Raw genomic sequence first — 24337 nt, 5'->3', positions numbered from 1 at the left:
GACTAAAGGATTTCTCCTGCTAGAGCCTGGGGAAGCACTAAAAATAGAGGCCTGAGTGAGGGGAGGCTCCCCACTGGGAGGGCGCTTTCTCATCCCTCTCCCACCACGGCTTCAAGCCTGAACAAGGCTGTATTCTCCAAGTGCTTAGGGAAGGGCAGATGCCCTCCCTGAAGTATTGGGGCAAACCAGCTTGCTCAGGAGTACTGGCATCTCTGTGCTGGGAGCCCCCCCCCCCCATACTACTAGGAAAACTAAAGAGCAACATTTGGGGACCATGTGTGATACTGTATAAATCGGGCTTCTGGAAGGAGGAGCCAAGTAGAAGGATTGAAAAGGGAGGACAAGGGAATAGATGCCTGCTAGCTTCCTGTTTAAGGAGGTACATACAAGTCTCCAAGCTCTCTGCAGAACGGTCCTATTGAACTTGTCCCCCTTGAGCCTTGTCTGAACTCACCCTGGCCTAAAAGGTTTTTCTTTCTTTCTTTTTTTCATTTGAGAGGCCAATGGGTCATTACAATGCAACATGAGGCACTGTGCTAGTCTCCTGGGAACTAAACTCACACCAGATTCACAAGTTAGGTCCTGTCCTCACTGCCTTCATCTCAACCAAGAGGATGGAGAGTTAAGAAATGTGCTCTGCTCTTCATAAACAGTGAAAGGATTTGAATTAAGACAGTCTGACTCCAAGTTGATGCTTCTAACCCACCACTTGTTGCCTCTCCCAGTCTCAAAAACCCAGAACAGGGACTTTGTCCAGAAAGCCAGATTCTAGCTTGTAAAGAACCTTGTGCAAGGCTTGGTTTTGAAGTTCGAGCCAGACTCCGTCAGTTCCTCAAGCTCCAGGTAGAGCCAGTGGAGGACTTGGAAATGACAGGATGCTGGACAGGAAGTCTGACGGGTCCGTGTTGAGAAGCAATGGTATGCACAATCTTGTTGTGAGCATTTAAAAATTCGCCACGCCCAGAGGCCACCAGGGATTTTAAAAGGGTTTTTTTTTTTTTCTTTTAAAGAGAGTTACTGTTTCTTCTCTACGACGAAGCTTCTGATGTTTCCTGTGAGGTGGTGATGGTTGGGGTCCCGCCCCTTTAAATTGCCCCCTTGATAGTTAAGAGCGCTGGGGCCGCAGGCGCTGAAGATTAGGTCACCCGAGAATTATGCACTGTTGCTTTAAATGTCTGGGCGTCAACCGAGCCGGGCCAGGGGAAAGGAGGGGACCTGTCACAGGTAGAGGGAGCAGCGGAGCTCCCCAGGTAACCCCGAGGAGAGAGCGCGATCTGCCTTCGGAGCTTTGTCACACAGTAAGTGGAGGAGCTGGGGCCTCCCAACACTCTCGTCTCCCCAAAACTTATCTACTTAGACCTCTGCCAACTCTGGGCCGGAGTGCTGAGGTCCCGCGGCCACGCTCTGTCCCGTAGGCGGAGGGATCTGGGTTCCACGAGCCGCGGTCGCGCGCCCCGGTGGGGTGGGGCGCAGGCTAGGGCAGGAGGCGTGGCCGCGCCCAAGGCCGCCCCGCCAGGCACCGCCCCTTCCCTGAAAGGCCCTCCCATTGGCCCCCCGCTTGTCCATCACCCTCGTCTCCCCCCCCCCCCATCCCGCAAGCTAGGGTGCGCGGTGCCTACGTCGGCCTCGAGTCTGAGGCTGGAGGAGTTGCCTTTGGAGCCCTAAAGGAGGAAGGAAGCAAAATATCAACAACCGTAGAGGCGGCTTGGGCGTTCGGCCGCGTCCCCGCCGCCAGCCGCCGCCGCCCCCGCGCACACCAGGGGGTCTGAGCCCTGCGGCGCCGCCCAGGCCGCGTGGACGCGGCGTCTTCGCTGTTCCCCGCCGGAGCTGCTGCTTCGCGCAGCCGAGGATACCGCGGGCCGGGCCGAGGCTCCCGGCGCCGTGACATCCCCGTTTCCCCGGGGGCTGGTGAGTCGCGACGCGCGCCTGTCCCTTTAAGAGCCCCTCCCCCACGCCGCGCGGCAGGGCGCAGGGTGGTCTGGAGCGCGAGGGGTGCCAGGGCGCCCAGGCGCGAGAGTCCCGGGCCGGGCGGGGCGGCGGCGGTGGTGCTGGGGTGTCTGCTGTGACAGCCGCGCCTGGCATCCGAGCCCCGGCCGCCTCGCGCTCTGGCGGGCGCAACGCACGTGGCTCCGGCCGCGATCTCGCGCCCGTGGGGGCCCCGGGTCGGGTGTGTCAGCGATGCCAGCTGAAGCACCCCTAGCCAGGAGTTTGCAGCTGTTCACATCTGGCAGGACCTCTCTCTCCGGGGCCTCCCTTGGTCGGTGCTGGCCGAGCCGGTGCGAGTAGGGTTCGAGCGGTGAGGCTGGCCCAAGGGACTACGGTGCTCCTGGCTTCCCATGGCGGAGATGGGGCAGCGAGGCCTCCTAGAGATTCCGCCGAGCCCTTGGAGTTCCCAGTGGCTCTGGACTACCCAGGTTGTCCCGAGTGCCAGCTCTGCCTGCGACTGACCGGAGCATTGGGGCCAGGCCAGGGGAGTACAGTGGGGTGGATCCGGTACCCTGCCCTCGCCGTGTGAGTTTCCCTCCGAGGCCTAGCTGCTTTGGCTGAGTGAGTGGCGGATCTTCTCCCTCCCCCTAACCCTTAGTGGGCCTGAGCTGTTTGACTGTGGGAAGTTTGCCGCCTGGGACGGTGACCTTGGGCTGCTCTGGCCGGCTCCCGGAGGGGAGCCTACTGAGGGCACTTGGCCTTGGGAGCTGTCCACCTTCTGTTCCCCTCCCAGCTCTAGCGGAGGTATCCGCGGACGGGAGTATTGGCGAGGTACCTGTCAGTGTTCCCAGACACCCAGCTTCTGGCCACCGGCCACCAAGCCCCAGTGCTCAGCCTGGCCGTCCCAGCTCTCACGGTCTTGCCTGTGAATGAATTTCCTTCCTGCGTCTTCCAGGATGGGGGTGGGGTGGGATGGTTGTGGGAGTGGCTGAGAACCTTATTATGTGGGGTAGTTGGGGAATATTGGAGCTTCTGTAGAGCAGTTTTCCCATTTACCCCAGAAATGGACGCTGGGACCTTGGAATCTCAGTAGTCATATTCTTTATTATGACTCCTGTGCCCTTCACACACACAGTGTGTACTTGCTGCATGTACTTTTGTAAGAAGATTCACTTGGAAGGCAGGAGCTTTCATGCATTCCCATACCTACCAGAGTGGTCAAACATTTTACCGGAGATCACACAGCAAATCTGTATCAAAGTTTAGTTTTCTCCTCTTTCTGCCACAGATTTCATGCAGGGAGAGACTCTTAAGGTTAAGAATGAAGATATACAAGCCTTGTTCTTGCAGGTATTGGCCTACAGAAGCATCAGGATCCAGCCAGAAAGTATGGGAAGCTTTGTGTTGGGGGATGGGCAGAGGGCTTGTGCTGTCTCTGCTAAATCCGGTGCCTGGAACTGGGTGTGGGGGGCTTGGTCAGGAGGCAGGTGCAGGCTGCCCATCCTCTCTATGTGGTGACACTGGCTGGAGGACCCTGCTCTCTACTCTGGCCCTCTGACTTAGTGCTCATAGGCTGGGCGATGTGACAGGCTGGCTGGTTGCCGTTATATAATCTGTCTCCAGTAGGCTTTTTTCTTTCTTCTCCCCGTCTTCCTGGGTTAGTATGATGGGAAAGGCGGAGGAAATCTCCCCAGGTTGGGAGCTAGACCAGGGGATGGGATTAGGCTCGCTGAGGTCCCATCTGACCCTGCTCTGGGAAGGGGCCTCTGCTGCAGCATCCTTGGCCTGGACCTCTGCCCACCTTCCCAGCTGAGCTCCCCGTCCTCCATGGACGGCCCTGGCCTGACATCGGTCCTTGTTGGACATTTTGCCACACACGGGAGTTGAGTGGGTAGGCTGGCTTCTCTGTTGCCTCCACTTCTCTGCCCCCCTGCTCAGACAGTGTGGCCTACAGAAGAGCTGCAAGCAAGGAGGATATTTTGTGTCACAAATACAGCTGGTGCTATCCAGATTCCCTAAGGGGGTTGATCTAAGGCAGGGTCAGAGGCAGGGCTGCAGCTCTGTTGTGGTGGGCTGCCACCCCTTTGGGACCATGACTGGGACTTTGTAGGCTCTCTGAAGCCAACTGGCCTGAGAAAATTATCTCCCTTTACAGGGAAGCGGGAAGGAGGAATGGTTGCATGCGGTCCAGCCTCCGCATCGCTGTAATCACTGGTGTCTTTTATGAGGTAGTCATGGGGCCAGAGTCCATCCAACCCTCTCTATCCTCCTGTCCCAGTTTGGTGACTTACTCATGGGGGAGAGGTAGCATTAACTGCTAGGAGCTATGCTATAGAAGCAGACACCTGGCTGTGCTGTGGCTGACATTGCCCTCTACACAGTTAGGAAGGCTGGATGGAGCCTGGGTATCAGAAAGAACTTCCCAGGGAAGCTAGGGGGAAAGATGGCTCTTAATTTGGCCAGGAAAGGAGAGAGAATCTCAGGCATTCTCCAGTGACTCTGCTAAAAGGCTTTGACCTTTGGCCTAGTGGGGCTGGTGCTGTTTGGCTCCTGGAATATTTTCTCATCTCTCCCTGCCTAGGACAAAACATATTCTGAGGAGCTGTCCTGGAGCTATGGGAACTCACCTCTGAGCCCCTTTCCCCAGAAAGCAGGCTGGCGGTGTCCTGCAGCCCCAGCTGCACCTGGCAGTCTGCAGCAGGTCATGGGACACATGCGGGAAGGTGTACAGCGCACCCTTAGGGGTGTGACACCCACAGAGCAGCTGTTGCTCTGCGGGGGTGGGGGCAGCAGTGGTAAAGATGATTAAAGGATTGGAGAGTGGGGGGTGGTGAGGGACTAGAGGCAGGAAGGGAAAGGCGTACAGAACCAGAGAGCCTGGGCTGGAGCAAGGGTTGAGGTCAGAGCACAGATGGGCAGGCAGGGCCTGTCTGTGGAGAGCATGCTTTGTGAGTCAGGGAGCACTGGCTGACTTCCACCCTCCCTTGCGGCTCTGATCCCTGGCTAGCCACTGTCCCCCACCCTGGCCTTGGGTAAGTTGCCCCCCCCCCCCAGCCTCAGCTTTCCAGGTGTGCAGGAGTCTCCCTTTCGGTGACATAGTCACCTGTGTGTTTGGTCCATGCTGCCAGAGCTTTGTACCCGCCTTCCATGAGTGAGGCTGCTCTGCTGCATTTGGGGACACATTCTTGGTTCAGGAGGTCCTCACAGCTTTCCATGCCCACCTTTCCTTTGTGTCGGCTCAGCCCTTGTGTCGGCTCAGCCCTCGTGCCAGCGCTTGCTCCGGTTGCCAGTGGCAGAACTAGGCAGGACTGCTGGTGTGGCGTGGATTGAGGGGGCTGACTGTGGCTGACAGCCCCTTCTGAGTAGGGTACTGGAGGGAGTGACCTGCCCCAAGCTTTGGCCTGTGGCAAACCACACCCAGGCGGGACCATATTTACTCATTTAAACTTACCCTCCCAGGAGGCCCTGGGCTCTAGGCTTGGTCACTGACCTTGGCGTGGTGCTCCCGGCTGTTCTAGGGCCTCTCCCCCTAGCACTGGGCAGACAACATGCCACAGGGAAGGCGTGTCCTGCCTGTCCCTAGCTCTCCCCTCCAGCATCACTCATGCACACCCAGTTTAACAGGGTGCATGGTTCAGAGTCAAAAATGAAGACTTTTGAGATCTCCAGAACTGCTGTTGTCTGTGAAGAGTCCTAAACTGGTCAGAAATCTGTCCAGAACTGGTCGTTGGTATTGGGGAAACTGAAGCTGAAGGACTAAGGATTTATTCAGTGAAGCCCACTGTGAGGGGTTTAGGGCTCTTGTCTAAGAAGGCATCTCTGCAGGAGGGAGGGTCCAGGCCACTCTTGACCACGGTACCACCTCAATGCAGCACTCAGGGGTCTCGGGAGGGTTTGGTGGCAGTTTGGGGGTGTATTGCTCTGACTCCTGAGACAGTAATTCCTTCAGATTTCCCCACCAATGCAAGAAACCCCCAAACAAGGACTAGAGCAGGAGCCAGCAGTACACAGAGATCCCTGGAACTCTGCTTGGAGCAGACAGGAAAGGGATTGAAGGTAGTACAGGGAGTGGGCAGTCTTCTCTGCCTTTCCTAGAGGAAGAAGGTTCAAAGGCAGGTGTCACAGGCACCCTCCCTCAGGACCCTCGGTCAAGACCTGGGGTATAGGGATAAGAGTTTGAGGCTTTGAAGGGACCACCAGACCCTGGGGTGGCATGAGAAACGGGATCTCCTTCCCATGCCATGCCAGGTGCCTCCTAGCCTCAAAACCTGCCCAGCAGACGTCCTCGGTTCTTTACTAGTCCTACTGATGTCCTCCTCGCCCAAGGCTGGGTTTGAAGACTGGGAGAATAAAGACTAAAACATGAGGGTCCATGGAGTGGGGATGGGGCAGATGGTAGGGGGAATAGGTCTCTTTTCTAGGTTCTTCCTTTTTCATTAGAGGAAGTATGATGCGGGGCCTGTAAGCAGGGGCTGGAGGCTGCTCTTGGGACTGGCTGCTCTCCTCCAGTGTGTACCAGGGGTGAGGGTGGTTCTTCTTGCTCTATCTCCCCTTGACATCTGGACCCCTCTCTTTTTGCCCTCACACCTGCCTGCCTCTTGGCAGACTCCCCGTGTGGTCCCCAAGCAGGCCCTTGGCCAGGCATGGAGTGGAAAACAGGTGTCCTGGCCCAGCTGTTTCTACTCTTCTCCCCCACCTGTCAGCCTGCAATTGGGGGTGGGGAGCTGAGGAGAAAGGAAGCCTTCACCTGTTCCCAGGGATAGATAGGCCTTGCTTGTAAAAGCCCCCGCGAGCTTCCCCTCAGAGGAAGGAACCCTATGGGTCATGCACAGACAGCAATCATTGCTGACAAAGTCAGAGGGGCCTCTGTCGTTTTCTGGTCAGTGAACCCTGTTTGGTGGAGGTGTGTCTCAATGAGAGTATTATTTGCCCAAGGGTGCTCAGGTTGGGCTCAGGCACCCATCCTCACCTAGCCTCTTCTTAAAACAGTGAGATAATCCCCCACAAGAGCCACCTTGCCACCTTCTGCTTAGGGCTTAGAGACCCAGCCACTGCCCAAGGCTCCTTTAAATCCTTGCTGCTCCTTGAGGTCACAATACCGGGAGGATTTGCCTTCCCTGATTGGATTGGCCTCTTTCTGGCCTGGCCTGTCTGAGTGTGGGTGGCCCTTCAGTCTGTGCAGTACCTCCCCATTACCCCTGTGTCAAAAGCCCAACAGTTAGGGCTCAGCTCTTGGTCTGTTCCTGGATGCTTGAACAAAAAATGGTGCCCTAGGAGAAAGCCTTTGTAAGGTTCTCCAGGCTGCTCTGGCCCAGGGCATGCTCAGAGTTCCCTCCTGTTTCCCCTTCCCTGGAAGTCTCTCTGCTCAGCTAGCGATCATCCACGTGTTGCAATAGCAGGCATCCCCAAACAGCGCGAGTGGCCAGTGGCGGCATGTTCATCCCAATGCTTGTCAAGATGATCTGTCCTTAAGGCCCAGCTGCGACTTTCACTTCTGTCTCCTGAGACCCCAGGGGGAAGTAGGGTAGGGAGGTGGAAGGTGACACACTTAACGGTCCCAACTGCCCCCACCTCTCTTCAACTAAGGCTTCTGATCGCCAAGGTCACTATTCTTGTCTCGATTGCCGTGACAGGATTGGCTGTGAGAGAAGGATGGCCGTTAGATACCAGAAAGGACTTCCCAGAGTAGACAGACTCAGCAGGGCTTCGGTTCAGAGGGTATGACTAGTGTGTAGACGCTGTAACTGGGCAGGTTCTCAAGGGGCTGGCTGTCTGCCCACACCTGTGGAAGGAGCACAGCACCTTCATGATCCTCATATCTCCCCAGCTGCCTGTCTTGTTTATTTAGCTTCTGACAATGTGAGCTTGAACCCTAGAGTCTGCTCCGAGTAGGACCCAGTCTTCAAAGTTCTCTCTGTCATGAAACTCATGCCCACTGTATTGGGTTCACTCTGCACAGTGGGGAGTGGACTCCAGAAATAGGGTAGGAGCACCCTGCTGCTGCTATCCCACCTTGAGTCCTGTTCCAGAGGCTCCTAGCTGGGCCGTACACTGCTGCCCTCTGTCCCTTTCCCAAGGATGGGTGCAGCATCGAGGGGTGTGACAAAGAAGATGGGGCCAGCTCTGAGGTCCTGAGTGCCACGGGTGCTGAGTAGGAGTAGCCTACACTCTGGAGTGGGAAGTTGAATTTGGAGGAATAAGGGTGGAGACACTATGCAAATCACCATGCAAATGAGCAGCAGTGAGTCATGGTTACTTGGCCTGGTAGGCAGCACTAAAGCAAAGCGCAAGCTTGGGTTTCAAAAATGGACCACTCCAGTGACAGTGACCTTAGGCCAACCAAGATTAGGACCCTTGGAGGACCCAAATTCTGGGTCCCATAGGTAGACTAGGTGTTCGACAGGATCCTGAAAGCTGCAACTGTGACCAGGGTGTCCTGTGCTCTACCTGAGAGCATCAACAGAGTGGTCCAGGGTGATGCGCCAGACAGCACATCTCAGGAAGTGCCTGAAGTGCCTGGGGCCTTGTTTGTTCCCCTCTGGCCTCAGGAGGGCCTCTCCTCACCGGCTGAAGAGGGCTAGGGCTAGACTGGCACCCCTCTTTGGAACTACATACCTGACTTTCTTCCTGACAGAGCAGAGTGGGCTAGAAGGGCCCTTGGGGAACCTCACCACTCTGCCCTTCTGTTGCTGTAGGGGCCATTGATGGATTGGGGCACACAGCAGGGTCTCAGTATAGGCTAGAGATGCCCAGCCCAGATTCTGCAAACCCTCCCCTCACTGCCTGACCTCACTCAGTCAGTCCTTTGCTACCAGGGTGTGTCCTGTAGCTGTAATGGTTCCTGAGACCCAGCAGTGGCTCTAGGAACTTTCTTGTGGGTGGGAGGAGGCACGGGGAGCCCCAAGGCCTCAGCTGCTACAGGAAGAATGGGAGCTAGACCGCAGGAAGGACAGGGAGTAGGACACAGTTGACAGTCCCTCATGGAGAAAACAGGATGACACTTTCCCAAGAGGTTTGCTAAACAGGAGAGGTGGGAAGCTGAGGGTGGAGTATGGGAGAATTGCCCAAGGGAAGTTAGGGTGCTCCTCAAGTCTGTTTCTGTCTCTACAGGTCACAGTGCCTGGGACCACCCCTCCCTAGCTCTGCTTTCCTGGACTGCCCCCTAGCCCGCCCTCAGGTCCCCTGTTGGTGAGTTATAATTAGCTCACTGCCCAGGCTAAAAATAGCCCCTGCCCAGCCCCAAGCTGCTGACTGGGGGAGGGGATGATGGGACATGGTGGGAACCAGGGTTTTAGGTAGTCAGCCTTACAGAACTTAGAAGGCGTGGGGCTGCGCCTTGGTGTGCTGTTGGGAACTCTGGAGAAGGGAGTTAGCTTGGGGCAGGGAAGAGAGGAAAGGGCCTGGAGGATGCCCCCAGGGCAGGCTGCTGGGGTCCCCTCAGCTGCCCAGCCCAGCTGCTCTCCCAGCTCCCCGCCCCCCCCCCCCCCGGGCCTTTGCCTCACTGCCCCTTTTCTGTCTCCTTCCTGTGTCTGTGCATCTGTCCTCACCTTGCCCACGCCTCCTCCCACTAGCAAGCAGGCTGCCCGACTATGGGGGTGACAGGTGGATTGGATTGTCGCCCCCTCCCCCAGCGCCTGCTGCTTATTTCATGCCCTGCAGCCCTACGGGGAGAGGGTGGAGGAGGGTGACAGCTGTCTTCAGTGCAGCCTGAGGCCCCCCAGCGGCCTGGAAGGGAGGGGGAACGCCTAATGAGAGCAGATCTCTCCTTGTCTCCCACTCGCTTCAGGAGGAGCCCAGAGCTTGGCCTTTCTGACCTCTGCTCCATTCGAGGCTGCTGGTATAGGACTCCAGGGTCAGATGCAGCTTTTTAGAGCCTCAGGCAACCAGGACACAGAGCTCAGGGCATGAGGGTCTGAGAAAGCTGTGTGGCTAAAGAGCAGGAAGAATGGAGACTGTGGAGAAAGGGTGCTCCTGCCTGGCCCTTCAGCAGTGGCTACAGGAACCCAGTCCTGACCCTACTCCCATCTCTACCCAAGCCCTTCACACAGGAACTGAGATGCCTGATTCTGAAACCCCAGAGTGGTTTGACTATTGCTCAGGTACCAAGAGGTGTAACATTAGGGAGACAAGAGCCTATTCTCCCATGATCCTTCACACCAGTGCTCCTTTGCTTTTCACCTGTCCCTCCTTTGCGTATAAACAGTGCACAGTTGCCATAGGATCCTAGCTCCCAGACTTCCTGTCTACCACCATCACCCTGTGGTCGGCTTCCCTACAGATCCCACCAGCCAGGGTTTTCTTCTTCCCACTGCTGTTGTCATATCCTGCTGGGAATACCACCCTGCCCAGCTAGAACCTACTTAGGGGCACTGCTGTGCACAGCTGTGGCCTGCGGTCGGGATGGGAAGGCCTGGGGCCTGGCACCTCAGCACCTCAGCGTGTGTGCCAAGAGCTGCAGACTAGGCTTAGAAGAGCAGCAGCCCAGTCTGGGCAGTGGCGTAGCCTTTAGTCCCAGCCCGGGGAGGCAGAGACAAGTGGAGCTCTGAGTTCAAGGCCAGCCTGGTCCACAGGATGAGTGCCTGGATAGCCAGTGCTACCCAGAGCACTCAAAAAGAAGAAGAAAAAAAGAGCAGCCCAAAGGCCAGGGCATGAGAGAAGAGGGGCTAGCCAGGCCAGGCAGGAGCAGAGCTGCATCAGGAGAGCAGATGCCCAGGCCTCTGGCTCCTGGCAGTTAGTTAGGTTGTTGAAGAGAGGACTGATTAAGCAGGTCCAGGTGTTTGTTAAAACCTTCTGATGAAGTGGGAAGGTTGGGTTGGTCCTTTGTGGTCATTTCTGCCCAGACACCACCCTTCCAGAACCAAGACTGAGCTCATATCCTTGCCCCAGGGCTTTCAGAGAATCTGTAGCAATGTGGAGTGCACAGCAGAGGGTACAGAGCCTGCTTTGTAAAAGAGCTTGTGGTTAGCTGGGAGGAAGGACTGCCCACAGCAATCCTGGGAGGCATGGGATTATTATAAAAGGCTGAGCTAGTATAGAGGGAGTCAGGGTTGCAGGGGCCTGACCTCTTAGACAGATTCCCTGTTAAAGGATACTCACTGGGTCTCTCTGGCTTCCCTGCCTTCTCAGCCATGATCTCTCTCATATCCTAGCTCCCCCAGCATGCGGCATGGATGGGGGGGGCAGTATAGGAGATCAGCCAGGGAACTGGTTGCCAGGCGACAGTTGCCTAAGCAACCCCATCCTCTCCATCTCCATGTGCTCAGGGCTGCTCCTTAGAAGACTTAGAGTCTCACCCTCTGCACCAGCCAAGCTGAGTGTAGAGAGGGATGAGGGTGAGAGCGGCAGAGTCGGTTGGAGGGTCAGTGGTTCCCAAGTGGTGGCTTGAGGGCAGCTGGTAGAAGGTTCTAGCTCTGCAGAGGACAGTGAGGACAGCAGGACGGACAGAGATTAGACTGCAGGAGGGACTTGTCATGGGCTCATATTTTGTTTGCATGGGTATTTTCTGGGTTCCTCCTACAGGCAATAGCATAGTAAAAAGACAGATCTGGTTCCTGCCTTCAAGAAGCTCCAGCCTTGGGGGAACTAGGCACAGAAGAGAAACACAATTATTTAGAGATTGTAACGCTGGAAAGATGGTTAGAGTCACTGTTTGAAAAACTGAAAACACTGGGACCGTTCACGTCACCCTGCCTGAGGAGCTAGGAATCTGTTCATGGGCTGCAGTGGTTAGAGGAGATGGGAAAGGGGACCCTGCACTGTGAGTTTGGATTGGAGTTCCTGAGGCTGGGCTAGACAAACCCTAAAAATACCAGTTTACCATAGCCCTTGCCCCAGTGTGCTGTCCCTCCTGCCCAGGACAATGGGGAGGCAGTTTGTGGATGGCCTTAGAGTTGGGGTAAAGTCTGGAAATTCCAGCTGGAGCCTCTGTAGTGAGTTGGGCATGGATTCGTGTTATAGGCCAGGCCAGGAGAGGTAACTGCTGCTTGTTTGGGTCACGCAGGGCTGTCTAGGCTGCTGCTGGTCTGAGGTGTAGAGAGGGTGGGCAGTAGACCAGGGACTATGGAGCTCCTCTTTTGGTGACCTTACATACATGCAGACAAGACACTTTCTTCCAGGGTAAGGAAAGGAGCTGGGATACTCTCTGTAGATACTTAGGCAGAGTAGATGCTAAACAATGAATCCTGAGGATAGTCATGTGATCTGTGGTGGTCCTAAGCAGGTCGAGACTTTCCACATACCCCCCCCCCCATCCTAGTCAGGTGCCTAGTTAACTTCACCTACTCTGTAACCTTCAGGCCTTGTAGAATAAGCTAGAAAGGCACAGGTTCGAATGCTCAGAAGCCGCTGGTACCCAGCTGTTGCCGAGGAATCCCTTATCTCCCTGCCTGTTAGTATGTCTTTTCACCATGTATGTGCAGTGCCCGTGGAGACCGGATGACTGGATTAGATCCCCTGGAACAGGAGTTAAACATTTGTAAACATTTGTGGTGGTGGTACACACCTTTAATCCCAGCACTTGGGAGACAGACAGGCAGGTGGATCTCTCCGAGTTTAGGACAGCAAGATCTGTTACACAGAAAACCTTGCTCACCCTCACCTCCCTCCCCACCCCCAGAAAATAAAGAGACATTTGTAATCCTCCAAATGAGTGCTGGGAACTGAACCCAGGTCCTTTACAAAGACCAGCAAGAGCTCTTAGATTTGAAGCAATCTCTTTAGTCACCCAGAGCACCCTATTTGCATATTTCCTGCTGCCCCCCTCATTAATTTATTTTTATGGTTTTGTTTGTTTGTTTATTTTGAGGTCACTGAGACCCACCTGTTCTACCTCCTGAGTGTTAGGATTAAAGGTGTGCGTCACCACCGCCTGTTGTCTCCTTCATGTCAGTTAGGCTCCTACAGTGGAGCTAAGCGTGGCTACAGAATTTACAGGCTGCAGTGCTGATTTCTGGCCCTTTACAGAAACACTGCCTGGATTGGGGTGAATTCAGTGCTGGAGCACTTACCTGGAGAATGGGAAACCCTACGTTTCAGACTTAGCTGTGGTACAGGCCTGTCATTATAGCTTCTCGGGAGGTTGAGGCAGGAGGATCACATATTTAAAGGCAGCCTGGGAAACTTGGCAAGACTTTAGCTCAGTAAATAAAAATGGGAGCTGAGGATGCAGCTGGGCAGAGCACCTTCCTAGCATGTGCAGGACCATTGGATTCAGTCTCCAGTACGAGGTGAGGAGTTAGGGAAAATAGGTTTGCTGCCTCTGACCTAGAGTAGTTTGTGTCTGAGCAGCAGGACGTCCTCCCTTCAAACAAAAACCTACTTGGGCTCTGATTGGAGTGGGCATTCTATAACACCAGCTTCCACTGTCCCCAGGTTCCATTCGTCCATGTAAGGATCCTGCCACCAACCTTACCTGGGGCACCAGACATCCTCTCTCTGCCTGCTGCTTTCAGTCTGGGTAGGCATTCGCTCAGTATGTTCTCACTGTGGCTCAGCATAGGAGCCTCCACCGGTCCAGGTGCTGGGGGTGGGAGTTGATGGGGAGAGCACAGCACATAGTACACCCAGACTCTACAGAGAATAGGGCATGGGTGCCCTGGACCTTCTATGTGCTCGAGAAGAGCAGTGACTTGGAGAATCAGCCTAGACCAAGTACTGGTCCAGGGGGAGCCCAACTTGCACTTGGTATTGGGGGGCTCATTTCCTCTATAGCAAATATTGTCACAATTTGGGGATGGGGCAGAGATGCCACTAGCCTCTTATAGGTGTAATGAGCCTGGCCCACATCTCAAGCAACAAAGCTGGGGGCTCTAACAGTCCTTATGACCCTCTCTCCTAGGAGCCCATTCACAGGTGTTCTACAGACCATGAAATAGTCCCAGACATTCATGAGCACAGTGTGAAGCTCCTGACCATCACCCAGCAGCCCTTTCCTCTCTGGCACTAAGGACCCCCCAGAGAAGATGGGGAGGAAAAAGATTCAGATCCAGCGAATCACTGATGAGCGGAACCGCCAGGTGAGGAAATCTCAGAGCCCCATGTGGTAGGAGAGCAAGGGCAGGGAGCCAGCTTCTGTCACCCATGACCAGTTCTACAAGAGGGCTTTCTTAGGAGTTAGGGTCTCCTGGAGGCTGTGACAGAGAGGTGGGTCTGAGTGGCGGGAGGGGCACCTTCGTGTGCCTCCTTCACTCTGTCGAATCATCCCTCCCGTCTACTGGGAGCTCTGCTGCTCTTCTCAGCCTGCTGCACAGAGATGCGGCCTCCTGGCCATCTGAGGCTGGTTCTGGCCAAGGGATGCCGTTTTCTCTTTTAGATGAAGGGTTTCCATAGAGAGTGGCTGAGGCACCCTGAGAGTGGAACTCTATGGTAGGGACTATGTCCAGATATCTATGGGCACAGGGACTCTTGTCAGACCTGTCCACCCTCTACTCTCCTGCAGGTGACATTCACCAAGCGGAAGTTTGGCCTGATGAAGAAGGCGTACGAGCTGAGCGTGCTGTGTGACTGCGAGATCGCGCTCATCATCTTCAACCACTCCAACAAGCTGTTCCAGTACGCCAGCACCGACATGGACAAGGTGCTGCTCAAGTACACGGAGTACAACGAGCCGCACGAGAGCCGCACCAACGCTGACATCATAGAGGTGCGCCTGTGTGGAACCTCTCTCTTCTGAGCCCAGGCCCAAGGGAGCGAAGGCATGAGACATGTAGCCAGTACCAGGCCTCAGCTCAACTTAGGCAGTCTGGCATGCCAGGTCTAAGGAGCACCTCTTTCCTTCATCCTCTGGGATGTTCCTTTTTGTGTGTCCCTCTATGTTCCCATATCTCCTTTCTGTCCCAGGACTTTATGGGTCTGTGTGGCTCTGAAATGTCGAGGGGCTTGAGCTTTGGGGTTCACCCCTGCTCTTCACTGGCCACATGGCCTTAGGCAGGTGCTTTGACTTCTCTGAGCTGTGGCCTCCTCCAGATAGACTGAGCAGTGCCAGCTTATAAGGGTGTTCTGTGACTGACTGAGACAGCCAGCCCAAGCGTCTCACTCTAGCATGCCAACTTGGGGTACAGAGATTAAGAGCACTGGCTGCTCTTCCAGAGGACCATAGTTTGATTCCCAACACCCACATAGCAGCTCACAACTGCCTGTAACTCCAGTTCCAGGGGATCCAACCTCTTCTGACCCCGCAGACACCAGGCACTCATTGGTAAACATACACGTAGGCAAAACAAATATACACATGAAATAAACTAGAAAAAATAAAAATAAGCCAGGTGGTGGTGGCATACGCCTTTAATTCCAGCACTCAGGAGGCAGAGGCAGGCGGATCTCTGTGAGTTCAAGGCCAGCCTGGTCTACAAGAGCTAGTTCCAGGACAGACAGGGATACACAGTGAAACCCTGTCTTGGAAGAAAATAATAAATAAAAGTTAAAATGAAGCAAGGGCTGTCGAGATGGCTTAGCAGATAAAAGCTTATTGCCAGGCTTAACGGCCTGAGTTTAATTCTCAGGATCCCTATGGTGGAAGGAAGAGAACCAGTGCCTGCAGGTTGTCCTCATAGCACTCATGTGCTATGGCGTGTGCACGTGCACACATGTAAATAAATAAACTTGATTTGAAAAAAAATATAAAACGGGTATCTTTAAAATTTTGAGCAACCACAAGTACTTGCATCTGCTGCAGGTACACTTTAAGGTCATGTGCAAATCTTTGGTCTCTGGGTAGTGTCGGGTAGTATAGAGCAAAACCGCAGTAAGTGCAGGTCTTTGTGCTCTTGTATCATCCTTTCCTGTTCCACCCAGTTCTCTCACCTAAGCAGAACCCAGGGGTTTGGATGGACAGGGTCCCCTGCCCCCAAGCACACCCTTAGGGAACAGTCTGGGGCTGGCTTCTTCCTAGATGGAGCTGTAGAACATACCTGCCCATGCCAGCCTGCCGCATGCCAGCGCATTGCCTAGGTTAGGTCCCACTTCACTCAGGGCCCCAAAGGAACATTGCAGGCGGGGAGGATGGCTCTGAGGGAGGGACTGGAGCTTCTGGGAACCTTTCATGGGAGGAAAGGTTGGAGAAGAACGGGATCCTTGGGAGGAGCTTGGAGGAGGCAGGAGGACCATTGCTGGCTGGCTGACTGAGTGGTGCGGTTGCAGACCCTGAGGAAGAAGGGTTTCAACGGCTGTGACAGCCCAGAGCCGGATGGGGAGGACTCACTGGAGCAGAGCCCCCTGCTGGAGGACAAGTACCGGCGGGCCAGTGAGGAACTGGATGGGCTCTTCAGGCGCTATGGGGTGAGCCCTCCTCACCTTTTCTTTGGTCCCCTTCCGGCCCTTCCCCCAGGCGCTGCACAAGAAGCACAGGGAATGTGAGAGCCCTGAGGTGGACGAGGCGTTTGCCCTGACCCCCCAGACGGAGGAGAAGTATAAAAAGATAGACGAGGAATTTGATAAGATGATGCAGAGTTATAGACTGGCCGTGAGTAGTCGCATGGAGGAGAGCCTCCTGTGCTGCATGGTGTGGCTTCACTCAGCCTTGCCCGGCCCTCGGCTGCCTCTCATGGGTGTACTAGGCTGAGCCATCTTTGAGCTGGTACTGACCACTGAGAAACTGCTGACCTTGGTCTTGATAACCCTCTTTTTGTAAAGTTCTTGCATAAGCTAGAGAGATAGGCAGTGTCCCTTCATCAGCAAAAGGTATGCAGATACCATGAGTCTTGAGAGCACGAGGAAGAGTATGATTTTTGTCCTGTTGTTTTGGGCAGAGGCCCCCTTGTGCTGTTTTGGCATCCCTGCCTAAGGCACTCAGCTTTGTTTAAAGGAAGCTGAACTGCTAAGCGAAGAGGCAGGGAGGTGGGCACGAGCTGCTCCTGAAGCAGGCCGGATGGTGGGTGGCCGCTTAGTGAGGCCATGGTCTCAAGCAGTGTGTGAGTTTGGGACTGTACCCAGGGCACTAACTTGCTCCCAGTGTGTCCTGCCTGGCTGAGGACTAACCCATTGGGGGTATCCAGTCCTGTCTGCAGTGGGCAGAGCCTTGCTCTCCTGCCTTGGACCAGAGCTATACTGCAAGGTGCTCTCACCTTTCTGATGGGAGGTAGGCAGGGCTACAAAGGGTTGAAGGCAGGGAACCCAGGCTGCTGACCCTTGGAGGTATAGTCCATGAACCAGAGAACCCTTGTGCCTACCCTCTTGGGCAAAATGGGTCCAGGGGAGAGGTTCACCTGGTGTGACGTGCCCTCCGTCTTTTTGTCTAGTCATCTGTTCCGGCCCCCAACTTTGCCATGCCTGTCACAGTGCCCGTGTCCAATCAGAGCTCCATGCAGTTCAGCAATCCCAGCGGCTCTCTGGTCACTCCTTCCCTGGTGACGTCATCCCTTACGGACCCACGGCTCCTGTCCCCCCAGCAGCCAGCACTACAGAGAAACAGTGTTTCTCCGGGCCTGCCCCAGCGACCTGCTAGTGCAGGTAAGTAGTCTGGGTGGTGAATTGCTGAGGTGGAAGTGAGGTGCGGAAGGGTGTCTGGGTTTCCATTTTCAGTGGTGGGTCTTCCCTTCACAGCATTCCTGCATGTTTCTGACTCTTGCTCAGGGTCCCCTCTTGTTGTCCAGTCCCGAGACACATCTCATGGTAGCTCTGCTTTTCTCCCAGGAGCCATGCTGGGTGGAGACCTCAACAGTGCTAATGGAGCCTGCCCCAGCCCCGTGGGTGAGTGCGACTGTCTGCCTTCCACAGGGACCTAAAGGAAAGGGGAGGAAAATGGCAGTGCCTGAGCGGGATGCATCAGAAGATTTTTAGGCCCCTGCATTATTTTGGTGTTTACAGCAGTGACTTAGTCTGCAGAGGTGTGGGTCTGAAGAACGTCAGGCAAGCTGAGGATGGATTCATATTCATAGTGCTATTGAAGTGGAAGGGTCAGCACACACAACACACACACACTTTTTTTTTTTTTTTTTTTTTGGAGACAGGTCTCACTATGGAGCCCTGGCTGTCCTGGAACTTGCTATATAGACCCAGATGGCCTCAAATTCATGGGATCTACCCACCTCTGCCTTTTGAGTACTGGGGTTAAAGGCATGTACCACCATGCCTGGCCATGGTCCAGCATTTTCAAATTAAATGGGGCATCTTGTTGGGATCAGGACTTGCCTAGACAAATGGTAGGCATACATGTACCACCCATGCACACAGGCTCTGTGTTCCCATGGAGTAACCATACAGATAATGTACCTGTAGACATATATACCAGAATCACAGAAAGACTACTGCTACCCCTGTTCCCAGCCACTTCCAGCCACTCTTGATCTGTGCTGATGTCTGGCCAGTGACCTTCTAATGTCACCATTGACGTCACCCTGTCATTCTTGCCATACCCAGAGTGATCTTGGAGTTGGGACAGAGACAGTAACACACTTTGAGGGTTGTAACCATATGCTATCAGGGGACAGAGCAAGGTGTGGTTTCATACTATGTCACCGCCTACATTCCTGACCCTTAGACTCCTCCAGCTCAGTCTCAGCCGATGTGCCACCCCTTTCCTGTCCTGTTCATTATGGCTCCTGTGTAAAATGGATGGGTATGAGGGTGCCTCAGCATAGTTGTGCACTGGAGTCAAAGATGATGTACTAGAGGTAAACCCTCCTTTCCTTGCTCATGGGCCCTGAGCCCAGCATTGGGAACTCAGTGAGATGCCCTGGACAAGACATCATACCTAGTGCTATGTTTCCTCCTCTGCCCAGAGCTGATAATGCCCATCCCACTCACCTCCCGGGGCTAATGAACATGTATGAGATACTGTGTGGAAGGCCTGTACCTGGAAAGTACAGAACAATTAAAACGATAGTTGTGATGCCTTTATCCCCAGTCTAGTTATGGTAGCGACTCTATCATCAGCCCCTGGTGCTAGCAACACCATTACCAGCAGCCAGTGGCCTGCCTCCCTCAAGGCTGCAGGCTTGTCTTGTGGTGATCAAAAGCACAGAGTTCCAGCTCCTGACAAGGAAACCATCTAAGTGGTTGGCTAGCTTTAATCAGGCTCCTTAGTGAAGAATAGATCATAGCCTACCACCTATTTCCACTCTGGTCATTGTGTGTCCTGTGTGAAGTGGATGGAGGGATCTGAGTGCTAGGCACGGCCAGAGGCATGGCTGTCGGACTCCTATGTGCCCAGGGCTGGCAGTGACAGTGGTTCCTTTTTAGTTATACCTTTGGCCCCATCACTTTGACTTAGAAGCTGACTTTGGGCCAAGTGATGGGGACCAAGGCTTTAGGCAGTTCAATGCACATGTTGAACCCTGCATGCCTCTGAGAGCCTCCAAGTTACAGATGTGTCTGTTTGGGGCAGTTGACAGGGACAGAAGGCCAACCAGCCTTTCCTTTCCTCCTCTTACCTCTCCAGGGAACGGCTACGTCAGCGCCCGAGCTTCCCCTGGCCTCCTCCCTGTGGCCAATGGCAACAGCCTAAACAAAGTCATCCCTGCCAAGTCTCCGCCCCCACCCACCCACAACACCCAGCTTGGAGCCCCCAGCCGCAAGCCTGATCTGCGGGTCATCACTTCCCAGGGAGGCAAAGGGTTAATGCATCATTTGGTGAGTGGGTTTCTGGGCCATGGCAGGGGCCGGGAGGTGGGAAGAAAAGAGTAACCTCTAGCAAGAGAAATGAAGGTTAGGCATGTAGGACTTAGAGAGAGAGGGAGAGAGAATAGTATTTTGTGAACTTTTTCTTCCCTGAGGGCCTTTGGAACACGGTGGTGCTGGCCAGAGGGTAGTAGAAATGAGCAGGAGATGGGAGAAAAGGCTCTATGATGGAGGGGATGATAAAGGAATTCACGCTGCAGCGTGAGAATAAGGACTAGCTCACAGTGTCTGACTGGTAGATGTCAGATTGCCAGAAAGAACACTCTGCTCTCAGACAGACAGGTGGATGGGGTGGCTGTGTGGGAAGGGCAGAAGCCATAGCCTGAACATCCTCTTGGTTTTATTTCTGCTCCCAGACTGAGGACCATTTAGATCTGGTAAGTGCGGCTGAGACCTTAGCAGTGCCTTTGGGCTCCAGCTTTGCCCAGTGTTATCAGTGTGCAGCATGATGAGAGTGCACCAGTCTCCTCCCTGTGTGTCTAACGTGTGGCCTCAGGAGCTGTGCTTAGAGCTGATTGGGACACTGAGGTGAATGGGGCAGCGGGAAGGGCTGGACATGGTATGCATGTGTATCTGTGTGTGCATGGGTGTCTATGTGTCACTGCATTTATTTAGACACACATATGTGTGTGCACCTGGAAAAGAGCATGAGCTGATCCCCAGGCCTTTGAGGCCCCAGCCAGATGCCTGAATTGAACCCTTGGATCCTTCTGGCTACCTGACTCCACATAGACCCATGTAACATTGGAACCCAAGACAGACCTAATCCTTACAAGAAAATCTAAGAAAGGCAGTTTTCTGGGGAAAGCCGAGGCCTGAGACAGGACTAGAGTTGTTCTTAGCAAGGACTTCCCTGCCTGCCTGTTTGCTAGCTCTACCTCACAGGCACTTAGAGACATACACAGCCCCTCCCTGTGCTTACATGCGCACCATCAGCCAGTAGAGAAGAGGGTGCTTCCTCCCCAGCTTGCTGACAGGAGGCCAGAAAGGCTGGAAAAGGCAAGCAGGCTTTGGCGGCCAACACAGCGGCAGTTTCGGCCCCAGCGTGGAGTTGGAATAAACAAGTGACTCAGCAGCAGATGGAGCTGATGGCTCTACACACGTGTGTGCATACATGCAATCACATGCCATCCCAGATATCACATTCCATTCACAGATGCCAGAATAAACTTCTGGGGCATCTGCTACTGTAACGGGTGTAGAGGAGACCCCAGTGGTCCTAGCCCAGAGGAGACCACATCTTTTCCTTCTGCCCCTCCACCCAGGAGCAGGCAGTGTTCATATTGAACTCTGTGCAGTCGCCATGCCTTCCTTTCTGCATGGATGCAGATGCAAGTGAATCTGTGTGCATGTTTTACTCTGAGTCTGCGACTCTCCAAACACACCAACTTGTGTGTGCCTGTGGGCCTCCATGCTATAGTACCTTCCCTTAGAACTCGGGGACCTAGCTCAGACGTGGTATGGTGGACCATCTTGAGGCAGCCCACCCATTTGCCATCTCTTGACAAACAGTTTTCTCCTACAGAACAATGCCCAGCGCCTTGGGGTCTCCCAGTCTACCCACTCGCTTACCACCCCAGTGGTTTCCGTGGCAACACCAAGTTTACTCAGCCAGGGCCTCCCTTTCTCCTCCATGCCCACTGCCTACAACACAGGTGAGCGTTCCTATAACTTGGTAAGTTGTCCATTTGTACTTAGGGCAGATGAGTGGCCAGAGAAGGAGAATTAGAATGCGGGAGGAGCCTCCATTAGTTAGTGTTGTAGTTAGTAGATCAAACAAATAAAAACAAAGTGCCAGGTTGGGGGTGTAGCTCTTTACCTTGCAAGCATGAAACCTTGGGTTCAGTTTCTAGCACACTATAAGCCACTATAAGCACTTGCCTGTAATCTGAGCACTCAGGAGGTGAGCACGAGAGAAGGAGACGTCAGTGTTACGTTCAGCTGCATGGGGAGTTAAAGTTCAGCTTGACCTACATGAGACCTCGTCTCATGAAATAAAACAGGAACTAAAGAAAGTACTTAAGAATTAGGAGCACTTGCTGCTCTTCCAGAAAGCCAAAGTTCAATTCCTAGCACCTGCATCTGGTTACTCACAGCTACCTGTAACCTCAGCTCCAGGGAATCCAGGACCTCTTCTTGCTTCTCTAGGCACCTGCGCGCGCGCGCGCACACACACACACACACACACACACACACACAATCTCTTTTTAAGTTTATAAACAGAAATAACAACATTCAGGTAAATTTGAACTCCAGATAAAGTAAGTACTTTCTTAGTCTTAAATATATTCAGGGCCTTCTTTGTGCTAAAGCATATCTCAGAGACATACTTTTTCTTTTCGTTGTTTTGTTTTGTTTTTCAAGACAGAATTTCTCTGTGTAGCCCTGGCTGTCCTGAAACTTGCTCTGTAGACCAGGCTGACCTCGAACTCACAGAGATCCGCCTGCCTCTATCTCTCGAGCACCCGCCTAGCTATACTTATATTTTTTAATGTTTTGTTTATCTGAAATTTACTTTCAACCAAGTATCTTTTATTTTTTAACATAGGTTCTTATGGAAGAGTAACCCCTGTCCAGTGTGAGGAGGGCAGGACAGAGAGGTGGCCTAAGCAGATGGCTGAGGTTCGAGCCTAGAGAGGAGGACATGGTCAGTGCAGCAAGGCCTCCTGGAGGGGAGAACGAGCGAGAGGGGCTGGTTCTGTGAGCAGTGAGCTGGAAGAGGCTAAGGCTGGTGGAGGCTGGGTGGGTCTAAAGGTGAACAGTTCCCCCGGGACATGGGAAAGGCCTCTGGGTAGAAGAACTGTGGTAGGGTCCCAGGGTTGTTCTGGTTTTGTCAGCCACTCATACCTTCCTCCGGAACAGTGTTTTGCTCCCAGCCATCCTTGCCTGCTGCATCTGTCGGGAAGGACTTGCTAGTGGGAAATGCTTTGTCACCTAGTTTGAGAGCTTTTGTGTGTCAGTAGGCTCTTCCATTTCCCTCCTCGACCACTGGCTCTCATAGTTGAGTGACCTGTGCTCAGACTGTTCTTGCAGTGAGAATAAACTAAATCAGAAGGTCCCAAACTCTGCCACTTTCCTAAGACCTCATAGCGCAGAAGCTTGTTAAGGTATAGACTCCACTGCAGGTATCCGTGATCCCCTTTGTCCTCCTTCCCAGCAGTGGGAGAAATCCTGAGTGCAGGCGGTAGCTTATTCCATGCATCTGTAGGGCAGATTTTCCTGCCCAGAAGTCTCTGATTCCTCTTCTTTGGGGGCTTCGCATGCAGACCCACTCCCTGGTTATTGTATCCTTTTCCCTGAAACTGGGAAAGGGCTGCTTCAGAAATGGCACCCTGCGGACCTATCTCCTGTCAGGGAGCATTGCTAGATGAGAGGATTCTGAGGCTCTGCTAGCTTCCCCACCCCCACCCTCCCCTGTCCAAGGCTAAGGAGAAGTCGTTCTCCTGAATCTAATGGGAGAATGGGCTAAAAACATTTCTGATCTCCTTGGAAGCTTTGTTAGAGAACCCATGGTGGTTCTCTGTGCTTTTTCCACTTAATCTTGTGAAGCAGGAAGGAAGTTAGTTTATGTTGTGAACTATAGGCTCTCAGTAGAGCTGACCGTGGACTCCTATGTATCACCGTGGTGTGGTTTCAGTTCCTGTTGTCTCAGGAGTAGCTAAGCAGACTTCTGTCAGCACCAGATAGTTGTGGGTACCCCACATGGTGTAGACCAAACTCCAGCAAGTGCTGGGTGGCCTACTCCCGTTATCCTGCATAAAAGATGGGCCTGGCCCTTGTGGACACAAGCTTTAGAGGTCTGTGATGACCACAAGAGCAGCCTGAGGAGAACCAGGTGGCCTGGAGGTTGACCTGTTGGCCCTTAGGAGATAAACTTCCCTGTAGATAGGTCTAGTGTGGTGGAATGGGGTAGGACTAAGAAGGCTTGGATTGTTCTGATCTCTTCCTGTGGTTCTTGGACAAGGCCCTGCCCTGTTCTGGGCCTAGCTTCCTTGTTTGTAAAATAAGTGTTAGATAGATAAAGTTAGATAGATATAGTTAAATATATATAGTTAGATAGATATAGTATTATATATAGTTACAATTATACAATTATATATAGTGTTAGGTAGATATAGTTAGATAGATAGTGTTAGATAGTTAGATATATAGTGTTAGATAGATATAGTGTTAAATAGATATAGTTAGATAGATATAGTTAGATACAGTGTTAGACACAGTGTTAGATATAGTTAGATACAGTGTTAGATACATACAGTGTTAGATACAGTGTTAGATAGATAAAGTTATATATAGTGTTAGATACAGCTAGATAGACATAGTGTTAAATAGATATAGTTAGTCCTAAGGCCCACTTTTAGTTCTTATATCACTCTGTCTTTGTTTTTGATTTTTGTTTTGTTTTTTTGTTTGTTTGTTTTTTTGGTATGTATGTGTTTTGTTTCATTTTGTCTTTTCGAGACAGGGTTTTGTTTTGTTTTGTTTTTCGAGACAGGGTTTTCCCTGTCTGTTTTGGAACTCGCACTGTAGACCAGACTGGGCTCGAGCTCACTGAGATCAGTCTGCCTCCACCTCCTAAGTGCTGGGATGAAAGGTGTGTGCCACCAGCAGCTGGTTACTGGTTTTTAAAAGGCAGTGTAAGAGAGCTGGTGGTGGCGCACACCTTGATCCCAGCACTTGGGTGGTAGAGGCAGGTGGATCTCTGTGAGTTCAAGGTAGCATGGTCTACTATTGAGTTGTTCCAGAACAGCCAGGGCTACACAGAAAAACCCTGTGTATTTAAAAACACAGTACTTTT

The 24337-nt window shown here is 53.2% G+C and overlaps 1 protein-coding gene across 15 annotated transcripts in view; it reads left to right on the top strand.

Annotated features, from left to right (window-relative positions):
* The first annotated feature begins 1161 nt into the window (after window positions 1–1161).
* Mef2d (myocyte enhancer factor 2D) overlaps window positions 1162–24337 on the top strand; it is a 29214-nt gene continuing 6038 nt past the window's right edge. For 3 of the 15 annotated variants that reach the window (XR_015735230.1, XM_087897378.1, XM_087897384.1), the window contains exons 1-11: window positions 1170–1298; window positions 1604–1908; window positions 13297–13381; window positions 13763–13940; window positions 14363–14566; window positions 16063–16200; window positions 17160–17370; window positions 17554–17610; window positions 19301–19491; window positions 19896–19916; window positions 21065–21194. Coding sequence is in view for 14 of the 15 variants with exons in the window: in XM_087897378.1 (XP_087753504.1) it covers window positions 13887–13940; window positions 14363–14566; window positions 16063–16200; window positions 17160–17370; window positions 17554–17610; window positions 19301–19491; window positions 19896–19916; window positions 21065–21194 (1006 nt within the window). In the remaining variant the exon portion in view is untranslated. Of the gene's footprint in view, window positions 1299–1603; window positions 1909–2126; window positions 2548–9036; window positions 9115–13296; window positions 13382–13762; window positions 13941–14362; window positions 14567–16062; window positions 16201–16249; window positions 16385–17159; window positions 17371–17553; window positions 17611–19300; window positions 19492–19895; window positions 19917–21064; window positions 21195–24337 lie in introns of those variants that run through there. The other 12 variants (XM_087897385.1, XM_087897386.1, XM_087897387.1 and 9 more) reach the window with 10 other exon arrangements.

The sequence above is a fragment of the Myodes glareolus genome, chromosome 17 (assembly GCF_982192425.1).
Source record: "Myodes glareolus chromosome 17, mMyoGla1.1, whole genome shotgun sequence".
Lineage (NCBI taxonomy): Eukaryota > Metazoa > Chordata > Mammalia > Rodentia > Cricetidae > Myodes > Myodes glareolus.
This window is presented reverse-complemented; position numbering and strand designations above follow the sequence as displayed.